This window comes from Cyprinus carpio, chromosome A10 (genome assembly GCF_018340385.1).
Source record: "Cyprinus carpio isolate SPL01 chromosome A10, ASM1834038v1, whole genome shotgun sequence".
Classification (NCBI taxonomy): Eukaryota; Metazoa; Chordata; class Actinopteri; order Cypriniformes; family Cyprinidae; genus Cyprinus; species Cyprinus carpio.
Genome location: NC_056581.1, coordinates 19,986,348 through 20,002,407, shown reverse-complemented (window position 1 = coordinate 20,002,407; position 16,060 = coordinate 19,986,348). Strand labels below are relative to the sequence as shown.

The following is a 16,060-nucleotide window of genomic DNA, read 5'->3' as shown; positions in this document are numbered from 1 at the left end:
AATGGTGAACTGTTCACTGAAAGGTTCTTTGAGGAAACAGAACTATTCTTCTGCACTCTTAAAAATAAAGGTTCTTTCTTTGGCATCGATGGCTCCATGAAGAACCTTTAACATCCATGGATTCACTAAAGGCTCTTTACAGTGGAAAAGATAAACACACACTGAGCCCTATGTTTACGTATGTATCTCAGGCTGAAGTTCAGGAGGAAGCGGAGGCATCGTTGGAGACCGTTGCTGTTGGCGCTCAGGAATCTGACGGCTCTCGGCTCCAGCGACACAGCACTTGGAGTGAGGTCTCATCCTGAGTGAGGGGTCCAACACGTCTGGCTTTTTCACACCTCCTTATCACGGCTGTGGAAGAGAACGTGGCTGTGGCTCGCACGGCATGTGGCCATCAGGGCTCCAATATTCACACTCGTTTTGGTTACAATCGGCGCTGTTCGACTGTACAGCTGCAGCACAAAACATTCACATCCACTGGACAACAGCATCTTTACACACTCTCAACTCTCAAGATTCCAAAAGGTGTGTCATAGAAGAATTATATTTGGTTTCCCACATTTCACAGTTCAAAATGTATTTCAGGAGCAAGAAAATACATTTCAAATCTTACAGTATATAGCCCATATTTAGGCTAAATCCAGATGTGGATGGAAAATACCAGCGTGTCACATAACAAACACTGTAAAAATGATATGATCAATAAGTCATATATGTTTCTGTTAAGTTTAGCTCATCAAATTAAACTGGTATAAACTTAAGTTTTCAAGTTATACAAGACTCAACTCAATTTTTTAAATCAGTTTAATATGATTTAAATTGAAACGTCTTGTACAGCCAATTATTGATCATACTTTTAAAAAATTAATAAAAAAAAAATTAAGGCAGCAACTGAACTGAAGTTAAAAAGTTGAAGCAGGTGGACATTTTTTACAGTGAATAAAGCTTTTCTTTAACTGTGACTTGAATGTATTTCCTTGGATTGATTTTATTTATATATTTATAAATATTTATATTTTTTAAACATTTTCAGAAAATGTCTCCAAGATCAATTTACTTTTGAATTTTAAAAATTATTTTAGCTTTATATACAGGTCCTTCTCAAAAAATTAGCATATTGTGAAAAAGTTCATTATTTTCCATAATGTAATGATAAAAATTAAACTTTCATATATTTTATGATTCATTGCACACCAACTGAAATATTTTAGGTCTTTTATTTTTTTAATACTGATGATTTTGGCATACAGCTCATGAAAACCCAAACTTCCTATCTCAAAAAATTAGCATATTTCATCCGACCAATAAAAGAAAAGTGTTTTTAATACAAAAAAAGTCAACCTTCAAATAATTATGTTCAGTTATGCACTCAATACTTGGTCGGGAATCCCTTTTGCAGAAATGACTGCTTCAATGCGGCGTGGCATGGAGGCAATCAGCCTGTGGGCACTGCTGAGGTGTTATGGAGGCCCAGGATGCTTCGATAGCGCCTTAAGCTCATCCAGAGTGTTGGGTCTTGCGTCTCTCAACTTTCTCTTCACAATATCCCACAGATTCTCTATGGGGTTCAGGTCAGGAGAGTTGGCAGGCCAATTGAGCACAGTAATACCATGGTCAGTAAACCATTTACCAGTGGTTTTGGCACTGTGAGCAGGTGCCAGGTCGTGCTGAAAAACTAAATCTTCATCTCCATAAAGCTTTTCAGCAGATGGAAGCATGAAGTGCTCCAAAATCTCCTGATAGCTAGCTGCATTGACCCTGCCCTTGATAAAACACAGTGGACCAACACCAGCAGCTGACATGGCACCCCAGACCATCACTGACTGTGGGTACTTGACACTGGACTTCAGGCATTTTGGCATTTCCTTCTCCCCAGTCTTCCTCCAGACTCTGGCACCTTGATTTCCGAATGACATGCAAAATTTTTCTTTCATCCGAAAAAAGTACTTTGGACCACTGAGCAACAGTCCAGTGCTGCTTCTCTGTAGCCCAGGTCAGGCGCTTCTGCCGCTGTTTCTGGTTCAAAAGCTCACGCCTGTGCACGGTGGCTCTGGATGTTTTCTACTCCAGACTCAGTCCACTGCTTCCGCAGGTCCCCCAAGGTCTGGAATAGGTCCTTCTCCACAATCTTCCTCAGGGTCCGGTCACCTCTTCTCGTTGTGTGCAGCGTTTTTTTGCCACACTTTTTCCTTCCCACAGACTTCCCACTGAGGTGCCTTGATACAGCAGCACTCTGGGAACAGCCTATTCGTTCAGAAATTTCTTTCTGTGTCTTACCCTCTCGCTTGAGGGTGTCAATGATGGCCTTCTGGACAGCAGTCAGGTCGGCAGTCTTACCCATGATTGCGGTTTTGAGTAATGAACCAGGCTGGGAGTTTTTAAAAGCCTCAGGAATCTTTTTGCAGGTGTTTAGAGTTAATTAGTTGATTCAGATGATTAGGTTAATAGCTCGTTTAGAGAACCTTTTCATGATATGCTAATTTTTTTGAGATAGGAATTTTGGGTTTTCATGAGCTGTATGCCAAAATCATCAGTATTAAAACAATAAAAGACCTGAAATATTTCAGTTGGTGTGCAATGAATCTAAAATATATGAAAGTTAATTTTTATCATTACATTATGGAAAATAATGAACTTTTTCACCAATATGCTAATTTTTTGAGAAGGACCTGTATATATATATATATATATATATATATATACAAAATCATTTATGCCAAAATGTTTTAAAATAAATTGTTTTGCCGTATGGTCCAAAGAAGCTTTCGGTGAGGATCATCTTTTTTTAGTGTGAAGAACATTCTAATAATCTAAAGAATCCACTATAAAGAAGGTTTATTGGTTTCATGGATGCCAACGAAGAACCTTTATTTTTGAGAATGTATCAGAAAATGTTCTTTAGATTTCTAAATGTTCTTCAACTAAGAAAAAAAAGAAAACTTTTAATAATAAGAAACTAAAACAAGAACAAAAAATAAAAATTCCTCTTCCAAAACTACAAAAACACCCTATTTATTTAAAAAAAACAAAAACAAATGCACAGCTCAAATCAAGCAGGTTTAGTTTGAGTGTCTCTCATTTAAAGTGACAAATGATTAAACACCCCAAAGCAGCGTGTTGTATATTACAACAGAAAACTAATTTACACCTAATAAATAAACATGAGGACTAAATAAAAAAAAGCTCTTAGGGGCGCCAAGACTCTGAATGTTTAGTTCATGAAGAAGCACGTGTGTGAAACTACTACGATTTCATCCTGTTTCAGTTGATGAGCTGCAGAGGATTCACATGTGGGTTCAGTCTTTTCTTCCGGTGTTTTGGACTATCTGCATCCGCATTCCTTGACCACCATGCCCTCGTATTTATTATTCAAAACCAGCACGCCGTTCTCGTTCTCGTAGAGCAGGGAGATGGGCTTGAGCTCGGTGGGAACGCAGCAGGCCTGCGCCGCTCTCTGAGGACTCTTCAGATTGAGCAGCGTCTGGACGATGGCGTGTTTGGTGGGCGTCACTTCTCGGGTCAGAGGATAATTGCACGCTCCGCGGCAGGTGAACGCCTGATAACCGGATGGAGCCAGGACGAACGAGTCCCAGCCGATGTCTTTAAAATCCACGTACATCTCGGCTTTCCTGCAGTTCTCTCGTTTAGCGCTGCGCCGGACTCTCGGCCCGTCGTCGTAGATCAGGTTCGAGCGCGTTTGGGTCAACAGCGCCTCGTCTTGACCCTCGCTCTCATCCCTCCAGCGTTGGTTCTCCTTCCTTTTGAGTTCACTCCGGGCTTCCTGATGGATGTCACTCGTGTCGTCTGAGAAGACGATCAGCGCAGGCTCGTGTTTTCCATCAGGATTCCCATCGACGTCCAGATCTAGCACTGGCCAGTCGTTGGTATTCCTAAACGCTTGCAGGTTTTCGATACGGACCTCCAGGCTGGGGGTCACAGTATTGATCTTCCTCCAGTGCTGGACGGCGTTGGTCATATCGAACACCTCCCAGCCGCTCTCCCTGCGATGCACGTGTTTTGACGCCAGCGGATCTCTCTCGTAGCGGCCCTCGAACACGCTCACCCTCCACCCGGCTCCGGTGCGCTGCTGCGAGTCTGTCTTGAGGAGCACGTGGAGCCGCAGCTCGGCGCTGTCCACACGCTCGTGACGCGGGACAGAGATGTTGAAGAGCAGACGGTGCGTCCGCAGGCTCTCGCCGTGTGAGGTGTGTTCTGCAGATCAGAGACAGATCAATAAAACAAAGAATCTGAATTTTCAATTTAAAGAACGGTTGCATAATTTGAATAATAAGAATCATGTGTCTGTCTGTCTGTGGATGTGTGTGTGTGGTGTGTGTGTGTGTGTGTGTGTGTGTGTGTGTGTGTGTGTGTGTGTGTGTGAGGAAAGAATCTGAATTTTCAATTTAAAGAATGGTTGCATAATTTGAATAATAAGAATCAGAATAATAAATAAATAATATCATATTTATTATAATAATGATTTTAAATAATTATTGTTTAAAATAATTAAAAATGGGCTATATAGTTATAATGTTATTAATAACAAATAACATATTTGTTAAAATAATAATATTTTAAAATAATTATTTAAAAAGTTGAATTTAAAGAATGGTTAAATAATAATAAATATAATATTTTTTATTAAAGTAATAATACTAATAATAATAATCAAAATGAATTATATAAAATGTGTATGAATGAATGGTTAAATAAATCTAATAATAATAATGAAGAGAAATAATATCGTATTTATTAAAATAATAATAATTTAAATAATAATTGTTTTTATTTAAAGAATGGTTGTTAAATATAAATTATTATTATTGTTATAAAAATAAGAATAATGATTTTAAGTAATAATTTTGTTTTTTAAATTAAATAATGGTTAAATAATTCTAATAATAATAATAAATATCATATTTAATAAAATTATAATCATTTTAAATGATTATTTAAAAATGTTAATTGAAAAACTGGTTAAATAATTCAAATTCTAATAATAATAATATTATATAATATGAAGTGAAGTAATAATAATCATTAAAAATAATTATTATTTAAAAACTTTTAATATAATTATAATAATAATAATAAAATAAATTATTATTTTTTATTTACAAATGGTTAAATAATTCTAGTAATAATAATATTAAAATAATAATAATAATTCAAATAAAAAAGTAACATTTAAAATAATTATTTGTAATAATAATTTCATAAGTTAATCTAATCATTACTGGAAAAACTGCAAAGCACAAAAACATAAAAATGGACAGATCTCTGATCTCTAATGGTCAAATTCAAGACACAATATATACACACAACAATATTCAACAATAAAGGATTAATACATCACAGTCAGTGAACTTTGCAACATTGAAGCTAAACTGAATGAATCTTGAACTGAACGGATCTGAATAATGACACTGTTGTCTGTAGAGCTGCTTTACAGCTGAAATTGAATGTTACATAATCCATTAATAAAATAAAAAAAAAGTTATTTTCCTGTTTATTAATGCTTTGAGACAATCTGTGGTGTATAAAGAGCTACGGAAATAAAAGATTCTGAAAATGGATTCCTTTGCGTTTTGTTATAAATATTCACCAAAACAACTGAGCGTCCTCACCTTCACTCCTGAAGCTCCTGACGATGTTAGCTGACGGCGCGGCGCTGCGGTCGCTGGTGAATCGCTCGTACAGTTCCAGCATGTACTCGGGTGGTTCAGTGCGGGGCCTCGGCCGGGGCCCCTGATCCGTCCAGTTCAACACCTGCAGAAACTGACCCAGAACCTCCTGCATGTCCACTTCATCCACAACACCAGGAGCGGAGCGAACCAGAGACGGCAGCAGGACGCAGAGGCTCAGGACACAAACACACCCAGAAACAGGCATGACTGCGCTCGGAGACGTGATGATGTGAAGGATCAGGATGATGTGAGGGTCAGGGACACCTGCGCAGGTCCGTCCGTGTTGGCCTGACAGCTCGATGTGGTGCGAGAGGAAAAACAGCCTCGTCCTTGTGGATCTCGTGATGGAGTGTGGAGGGCAGGACTACGCTGTCGACCCGCTTGTGCTGACAAGTTTGGAGATGTTGCATTTCATAGTGTGTCCGGGTTCTTCACACTTCCTGTATCTTCTTTCCATGCATGCCTTTCTCAGACGTCCAGCTCAAACCTATGTGCTTGCTACATTCACATTTACACTGAGCAGACGCTCCAGAGCTACCTATAGACAGCGCTTTAGCTTCTCCCTCGCAATCAAAGGATGGCAAACACGTCATTACAAACAAGAAAAAGTGACTCCTGTCCAAATACTAATAGAAAAAAGAGCATCAGGTTGAAGCTGGGTTATTATTTCACTAATTAGTTAACTAAAACTAAAACTAAAACCATTAAAAAAAAACATTTTTGTTACTTGAAATAAATTCAACTTTAAAATAAAATACACACAACCTTAAATTTATGTCATTTCAGCTAATTGCCTGGCCAACTCATTTCCATTTAGTTTAAGTTGATCTTCTAAAATAACTAAAACTAAAACTGAAAATAGACATATTTAAAAAAATAAAATAAAATACACAAAATTACTGAAATGTTAACTTTAAAATAAATAAATAAATAAATAAATAAATATATATGACTTGACCTTTATTGATCACAATTATTATATTAACCTGATTATTTTTCTCTTTCAGGAACGGGCTTGACTTGCCCTTTATTGATCACAATTATTATATTAACCTGATTATTTTGCATTTAAAACACATTTATGTTTATTAGCATTAATACAGAAATCTGACCGGGTTCATTTATGTATGACTGACAAAAATGCATAGAAATATTATTTCAAATATTACTTTGTTAAAACTCTGTAATCCAAAGGAATGTAAATTTCATGCGCCATTCAAACACGTCTCCTGAATCCAGGCCTGAATGTTATCATGAGAGCACCAGTTTGAGCAGGATTCTCCTGTGTTTCTGAACATCCACCAGGTGTCAGAGTAAAGCCATGCAGGTGCTGTAAGACTCTTCCTGTAATAACATTATCAGTTTGATGAGATGTGTATGCAAGCATCACTCTGAAAGAGAGTTTTCAGAGAGAGTCGCACATCATTACAGTTTTCCTGATGCTTGATTGAGCTTCTGGCATTTATTGTGTTTCTTTTGCTTCTTTATGTACAGCACCAGTGACACACATGTACAGCCTCTAATATTTGCTGCAAAAAAAAAATAAAAATAAATAAATCATAGCATCATTTATTAAAGGGATAATGCACCCAAAAAAATGTTGGTGTACATGAATTTCTTCGTTCAGAATACAGTCGGAGTTATATTAAAAATATCCTGGTTCTTCCAAGCTTTATAATGGCAGTGAATGGGTGTTGAGTATTTGAAGCTAAATAAAGTGCATGAATCCATCATAAAAAGTGCTCCACGCGGCTCCGGGGGTTAATAAAGGCCTTCTGAAGCGAATCAATGTGTTTTTGTACGAACAAGTCATATACAGCTGATGGCTTGATGGTGAGTAAATCATGGGGTCATTTTTTTTCTTTCTTGGGTGAACTATCTCTTTAAATATTTGCATCTGTTTGATTTTAACGTACAGTTGGTTTTATAAACGTAATTTTAACTTTAAGTTGAGTGATTTCAACTTCTTTTTATAAGTTATCCAATTCAAAAATAAGCTAAAAATAATCTAAATATAACTTAACTTGAACATCAAATTTAAAAACAATTTTAAAATCAATGCAAAAACAAAACATAAACTTAAAATAAGTTTTTAATATTTCTTTTTTGATTCCATTCAGTTGCTATTCAAGTACCTAAATCACTAAATTAATTAATTGATATATTTATGTACTTATTTATTGTGCAAGGGGAGGATTATGAGGGAATAATATCTTAAAGTTCAGTTCATATAGTATATACTATATAGTGTATAAGTGTATGAACTATTTATATCTCCTGTGCAGACAGCTTTGGTTCTCATGATTGTGAGTAAATGATTGTCAAATTGGGTCGATTAATTCCTGAAGTATAATTGCAGATGACTGTGTTTTTCTGACTTCTGATCACTTCAGTGACCTCTCCTCTGATTGTGTTAAAAATAAAACCCATAAACCGCAGGACATGTCTCTCAGGACCTGAGCCAAACTGACCGCTCTTCAGCGGCTGTACGGTGTAATCATTAGAGTCCAAACTTTGACAATCTGTCCTGTAAAAGGAAACTCATGTCTCATATTCCAGTTTAATCTTTATTTTTGTCTATCTATATGCTGATGCCAATTTATGCATAAATTACACATTTCACCTCTAACCCGTTTAAAAAAAAAAAATTAATAAAAAAACAAAACACTTCAAATTTCAACTACACATATGCATCACAATCACACCAAAACAATGTTAATTAAGCATACAGTTTAGCTCAGATTGTAAAGAGATTAAAATCATAATTCATTTAATAACCAAAAACATTTCTGCAGTGTGCAATTATTTATTTAATCTCGCAAAGTATCAGACAATTTTACATTCCAGTTAAAACGGTTTACAAATGTACATATAAATCACAATGAATCAGACCGGAAGTGAAATAATTCAGTGTCTGTAAACACAATGTTATACATCTGCAACATATTGACAGTTTAATTTTGGTGTTTTTTATTATTATTAAACTAGCCCACTAGTTGAAACAAATATCTGTGTAGAGACATGGCACTACAGATACTGACATAGTGTTTAAAGACAGTAAAGAAATCAATGAGATGACACCAAAATATATCAATAATGATTCAAAGTAAAGAAACTGTTCACACAAAATGAAAACATCTGAGATCAGGATGAGTTTTGTTTCTTCATCAAGTTTGTAGAAATGTAGCATTGCATCAGTGACTCAGCAATGGATGCTCTGCAGTGAATGGGTGCCGTCAGAATGAGAGTCCAAACAGCTGATAAAAACATCACAATAACAAATAACAAAACTAAACTCCAACAATCCAAACAAAAAAAACCAACAACCCCCCCAAATACCCTACCAAAGCGCAAAACAAAAACCTAGCAACCACCCCGAGTACTCTACCAACCGCAGAGCAACACCCTAGCAACCACCCAGAGTACCTTAGCAGCCGCATAGCCACACCTTAGCAACTGCCCCGGGTACCCTAGCAACCGCATAGCAAAACCCTAGCAACCATTCAGGGTACCCTAGCAACCGCATAGCAACACCCTAGCAACCATCCCGGGTACCCTGCCAATCGCATAGCAACACCCTAGCAACTGCCCTGGGTACCCTAGCAACCGCATAGCAGCACTTTAGCAATCGCCTCGTGTACCCTAGCAACCGCACAGCAACACCCTAGCAACCACCCCAAGTACCTTAGCAGCCGCATAGCCACACCTTAGCAACTGCCCCGGGTACCCTAGCAACCACATAGCAAAACCCTAGCAACCATTCAGGGTACCCTAGCAACCACATAGCAACACCCTAGTAACCATCCCGGGTACCCTAGCAATCGCATAGCGACACCCTAGCAACTGCCCTGGGTACCCTAGCAACCGCATAGCAGCACCCTAGCAACCACCCAGGGTGCCGTAGCAACCGCACAGTTAACATCTGGAGAAGACAAAAGATGAAACAAATCCATCAAGATGTTATTAGTTAACATAATCCATAATAACACTTCCTCCAGTGAAAAAGTGTTCTGGTGTGAATCAGGAGAGAAATCTGCACAGATCAAGCACTGTTTAAACAGATCTAAACAAATATGTGTATGGATTTTGATGAGAGAGACTACAGGAGATGCATTTTTTTCACTGGAGGAAGTGTTATTATGGACTACTTGTGGATTACGGTGATGTTTCTATAAGCATTTTTTACACCCATTCTCACCTCAACATGTTTACTGATGGACTGGAGTGCTGTGGATTACTTGTGGATTACGGTGATGTTTTTATCAGCTGTTTGGACTCTCATTCTGACGGCACCCATTCACTGCAGAGCATCCATTGCTGAGACACTGATGCAGTGCTACATTTCTACAAACCTGATGAAGAAACAAACTCATCCTGATCTCAGATGATCTGAGGATGAGCACGTTTTCAGCAGATTTTTGAGTGAACTGCTCCTTTAAGATCAAAGCGTGAACTTGGATCAGGATCGTTCCTCAGTTAAAGGTCTCTCATATAAATTGTCAGTCATATTGGTAGCACAACAGCAAGACAAACAACATCCAATAATAAAAGCGTGATGTGGTTCACGTCAGTGAGCTGCAGAATATTACACCACTGCAAGCTCTGAAAGACACAGAGACACACACTGCACAAGAACACTTCAAAACAGGCTAATAAACCTTATGAAAACGTCAGTTTCACTCAGATTAATGCCACACTGTGTTCCATGATAAATGACTGACTGCATGTGCCATTTGTCACAGTACTATAAATATTACAGAAAATGTAAATAAAACCACTCTCATATTTGAAATTGTGCTGCATATAAATCAATCTTACTCAGGATTATTTTATACCTCACTACGCAAAAGAAAAACAGTATGAAACAGCACATTTACTTCTGCAATTTAGGATAGAAACAGAACAAAAAAAGGAAGGCATGATTCAATTTTGACGGGAAATTTTTATATAGACTGAAAAAGTGGATGTTTCATAATGAAGTTTGCGGTCAGTTAACAAAACACTGTTGAATGAAACCTAAGTGATGTCAGTGAAAAGGAAACGTTTAATGAGACTTTATGAAGACACACATTTCTTCTTAAGAACAATGTCACTGATGTATAACTTGAATTAAGAAAGTGAACGTGGACTTTAATAACGTAGAGCAGCATACAGCAAAGTTTCAGTGAAATACTAAAAACACATCTGAGGTTCCAGTGGCTCTGAGGACATTTGATTTTCATCTTCAATACTCCAGGTACGTAAACAAAGTAATCCTTCATTTTCCAGCGTATTCTTGCTGGTCAGGAACACAGCTTCGTCTCTCAAGGGAAATTCTGACTTTCTGCCGTGAGAGAGGCTCACAGTGCTGTAATTTGCTGCAGGTGTGTGTAGTTTTTCTGTCATTTTCTCAGAAACGCTTCCGTTTGTCAATAGCTCTATTGTTTTTCTAGAGAGAGGGAGAGCAGTTCATTTCACTCGTTAAATGTCAGCTCACACATTTCCTCTGTAAGGCTAAATGATAAAAGGCTTTACAGTCAATCATTTACAGTTATTATGGAATATAATTTTACAGGCAACGCTGCAATCACGTTCATCTTGTGTATTAAACTCTTCTCTAACTAACATTCATGATTAGTTTATAAAATCTGAGAGCTTTCTTCTGGTTAGTTTTATGTCTGCAGTACTGCACCAAAATACTGCTTCTCATACGAGCTGCTTCTCATATATATATATATATCCATACTTTTTTAATCAAGGATGCATTATATTGATCAAAAATAACAGTAAGGACATTTATTATGTTACAAATGATTTCTGTTTCAAATAAATGTTGCTCTTTTGAACTTTCTATTCATCTGTGAACCCTGAAAAATAAAATGTATCACAGTTTCCACAAAAAAATATTGTGCAGCACAACTGTTTTCATCACTGTCAACATGATAATAATCAGAAATGTTTCTTGAGCAGCAGATCATCATATTAGAATGATTTCTGAAGATCATGTGACACTGAAGACTGGAGTAATGATGCTGAAAATACAGCTGCACATCACAGAAATAAATTACAGTTTAACAGAGATTCACATAGAAAACAGCTGTTTTAAATTATAATAATATTTCACTATTTTTACTGTATATTTGATCAAATAAATGCAGCTTGCTGAGCAGTAGACTTGTTTTTAAAAATGTAAATAAAATTGTAAATAATTAAATTTTACTCATTTATAAATAAATAAAATGATTCCAAACCTTTTACCACTAGCACAAATTATAAATATATATATATATATTATATATATATATATATATATATATATATATATATATATATATATATATATATATATATATATATATATATATATTTTTATTTTTTTTTTTTTTTTTTAATTATATGGGTTTATCATTATTGTCTTTTAGGGCTGCTTTGCAGCAAAATACGAATTTTCTCCATAACTTGTTTCCATAATTGAATGTCATTTTCCTGTTCATTACTGTGAAGCTGTTTTGAAGCCATTTGTATTGTATAAAGCGCTACAGAAATAAATGTGACTAAGAAATTGAGAATTAAAACCAGAACCATGTCAGCGCCAATAAATCAGCAGATTAATCAGGATGGCTGATAAATCAACGCTCCCAGGCGTTATATATTTTCCCTCCTGCTGAAGACACTTTCTCGATCTCTTCAAAGTGAATTTCCCTTTTTGTGGACATGCTGCTGTTTCCGCCTTCGGCCGAAGAGCCCTTGGTGTCCATCTCCAGACGAACACATCCCGTCAGGTCACTTTCGGTGAAGATCCGGTTCGTTCTCGAGCCTAAGCTGAGCGGGTGACCGCTACCAGCCGTATTCAAAGGGCTTCCGGCTCTGGGCCGTTTGATGCTGAATCTCGTCTTCTTTCGGCCCCAGCAACAAGCCTGATGCTGACACGCGGCCTGGAAGCCTCTCTTGAAGTTCTCGTTGAAGTAGCCGTAGATAATAGGGTTTACGCTGGAATTGGAGAAGGCCAGCCAGTGAGAGAGAGGGAATATATAGCTAGTGAGGAGCTCTAGATTGTCCTCGTCTGGACTGGCGTAATCGGTCAGCAGCATGAGCGTCCACAGCGGCAGCCAGGACAGCATGAAGAGCAGAGCCACCACAATCAGCATCTTTATCACTCGGATCTTCCTTTGAGACACGGGAACATCGGGCTGCTCGGCCAGGACGGCTGTGGCGTACAGCTTTGCTCCGATCCGGCCGTACATGAGCACGATGAGCGCCAGGGGAATGACGTATATGTGTAGGAACAGGACGGTAGTGTACACTTTCCTCATCTCCGGGTCGGGCCAGGTCTCGTAGCAGGAGTACAGCGGGTATGTGCTGTTGTCACCGTGAACCAAACTGTAAATATATACCATGACATGCCCTTTTTCTTGCTCGACGGTCAACATTAACACGGAGGGAAACATTATGGTGAGCGCGAGCACCCATATCGTCCCTATAGACACCTTTGCCACAAAGAGCGTAAGTTTGGGCTTGAACGGGTGAACGATGCAGCGAAACCTGGGTTTCAGACGAGGAGAAAACACATACGGGGACATTAACCCAGATTTACTGCTTTCTACTCTCTTAAATCTTGCACACATATATTTTTATTCATATACTCTCTCGCTCTCTCTCTCTCTCTCTCTCTATATATATATATATATATATATATATATATATATATATCCACTAAACGATTAAATGTAAATATATACACTGAACAAAAGTATAAACGCAACACTTTTGTTTTTGCCCCTATTTTTCATGAGCTGAACTCAAAGATCTAAGACTTTTTTATTTCTATTTCTCTCAAATATTGTTCACAAATCTGTCTAAATCTGTGTTAGTGAGCACTTCTCCTTTGCTGAGATAATTCATCCACCTCACAGGTGTGGCATATCAAGATGCTGATTATACAGCATGATTATTGCACAGGTGTGCCTTAGGCTGGCCACAATTAAAGGCCACTGTAAAATATGCAGTTTTATCACACAGCACAATGCCACAGATGTCGCAAGTTTTGAGGGAGCGTGCCATTGTCATGCTGACTGCAGAAATGTCCACCAGAGCTGTTGCATTTGAATTTAAGCTACTTTTCTGTGGGCAATTGCAATTGCAGGTTTCTAACAGAGATGGCGACAAAGAGACAAAATGTTAAACTGAAACTTAAACATATATAATTATGTTTCACTTATATTTCATACATCTTGAGGAGTTTTGGTGATAATTCATTCATCAATAAATTTACATTTATAAATAAGAAAAAAAAAATCTGACAAATGACTGTGAGTTTCAGTTCATTTTTGTAAAAGGGTTAAAGCTTTGCACGGCATTAAAACACTGATATATTTAAGTGTCTCTCCAAACATACATGTTAATTACACTGACCTGCAAGTACTGCTGAGCTCAGCCTTTACAGTTCTCATCTAGTGTTTTCTGAACCTCAGTTAACTCTAACAATGTTCTAATAAGTGCTTCCAGCCGAGCTGCACACTTCTGATGTGAGCAACGACTGACACAATACCGCTGCTCTGTTTCCTTCACAAACATTTTTTGTTCAATGTTTATTTCATTTCATTTCATTCCCAAAATGATACACACTTACCTGTCCACAGCAATGGCGACTAATGTGAAAACGGAGGCACAGACGGACGTTCCTTGCACCAGACCACTCAGTTTACATACTGTGTTGCTGAAAGGCCAGCCTGACAAAGACAGAAGCATTAAATCTAGAATTTCAATATACTATACTTGAGACCTTGAGAGAGTCTGAATGTTTGAAATGAATTTAAAGGCTTGACATTTGAAGGTTTTACTCAGAAAGACAGTAAAATGTTGGTAACCTTTTAACAAAATGTTAGTAGCGTGTTAACAAGTGTTCCTGTGGCTCAGTGGTAGAGCGTTGTGTAAGCAGAGCAAAAGGTTGTGGGTTCGATTCCTAGGGGAACACATGTTAGGTAAAACAAACAAACAAATAAACAAATGTATAGCCTGAATGCGCTGTAAGTCGCTTTGGCTAAATGTAAATGTAACATAACGTTATTAGACTGAATCAATATGTTGATATTTTTGCTACCACCATTTAGCACATTGTTAGAATGATTTAATGTTTCTAACAAGATTTAGCATTTTGATAACATTTTAACACATTGCTAGCATGTTTTACCATCTTGGTAACATGTTTTAGCATGTTGCTATTGTTTTAATATGTTGCTAACAAATTGCCAGAATGTTTTAGCATTTCGCTAACAAGTTTTACCATGTTGATAGCATTATTTAGCATGTTGCTCGCATGTTTTAACTTGTTGCTAACATGTTTTACCAAGTTGCTAAGGTTTAAATATGTTGCTAACAAATTGCCAGCATGTTTTAAAATTTTTCTAACAAGTTTTAGTATGTTGCTAGCATGTTTTAACATGTTGCTAGCATGTTTTAACATTTTGCTAACAAGTTTTAGCATTTTGCTAGCATGTTTTAACATGTTGCTAGCATGTTTTAACATTTTGCTAACAAGTTTTAGCATTTTGCTAGCATGTTTTAACATGTTGCTAGCATGTTTTAACATTTTGCTAACAAGTTTTAGCATTTTGCTAGCATGTTTTAACATTTTGCTAACAAGTTTTAGCATTTTGCTAGCATGTTTTACCATGTTGCTAGCATTATTTAGCATGTTGCTCACGTTTTAACAAGTTGCTAACATTTTAATATGTTGCTAACAAATTGCCAGCATGTTTTACCATTTTGCTAACAAGTTTTATCATGTTGCTAGCATGATTTAACACACTGATAACTTTTTAGAACATTGCTAGCATCTTGACAAGTGGCAAGCATGTTGTAACTATGTTAACATGTTTTAGCACATTGCTAGCATGATTTAACATACTGAATCCGGTCCATGAACTTCCGTCCGCTTGCCACCAGAGGTCACCCTACCGTTTACTGACTCTCACACCACACAGACTGTCACACATCACCCTGGACTACACTTCCCATGCTCCATTACACTAATCACAAGTTACCCCTCTTCAAGCCCTCTGGACGTTGTTTGCAGATCATTTACCCACGCTTGCCCTAGGAATACTGTCTTGTCCTCGCCTTCCATTGTCTGACCCTTGGCTGTTTTGACCAAGTTTATGAATAAAGCGTTGCACATGGATCCGCACGTCTCACGTCTCGTCAGCCCCCTTACAGATAGAACGTTTTAACATTGTTAACATGTTTTTCAACTATGTTAACATGTCTTAACACATTGTTAGTATGTCTTATCAAGTTGCTATCATATTTTAATGTTGTAAGCATGTTTTTATAAATCTTGGCAAGTTGCTAGCATGTTTTACCAACTTTCTAACATTAGTTTTACAGTTTTAACA

The 16,060-nt window shown here is 37.3% G+C and overlaps 1 protein-coding gene and 1 pseudogene across 2 annotated transcripts in view; both read right to left on the bottom strand.

Moving 5' to 3' along the window:
• Positions 1 to 3,004: 3,004 nt before the first annotated feature.
• LOC109097582 lies at positions 3,005 to 6,266 on the bottom strand (annotated as a pseudogene). The gene is made up of 2 exons (XR_006161024.1): positions 5,628 to 6,266; positions 3,005 to 4,212 (listed from the first exon to the last, which is right to left on the bottom strand). The product of XR_006161024.1 is annotated as a bone morphogenetic protein 10-like (transcript).
• A 5,802-nt stretch (positions 6,267 to 12,068) lies between these two features.
• Positions 12,069 to 16,060, bottom strand: part of LOC109098169 (neuropeptide FF receptor 1-like) — an 8,829-nt gene continuing 4,837 nt past the window's right edge. The window contains exons 3-4 of the mRNA XM_042765693.1: positions 14,296 to 14,395; positions 12,069 to 13,208 (exon numbers count right to left, since the gene is read on the bottom strand). Coding sequence (XP_042621627.1) covers positions 12,296 to 13,208; positions 14,296 to 14,395 — 1,013 coding nt within the window. The 3' untranslated portion in view covers positions 12,069 to 12,295. The remainder of the gene's footprint in view (positions 13,209 to 14,295; positions 14,396 to 16,060) is intronic.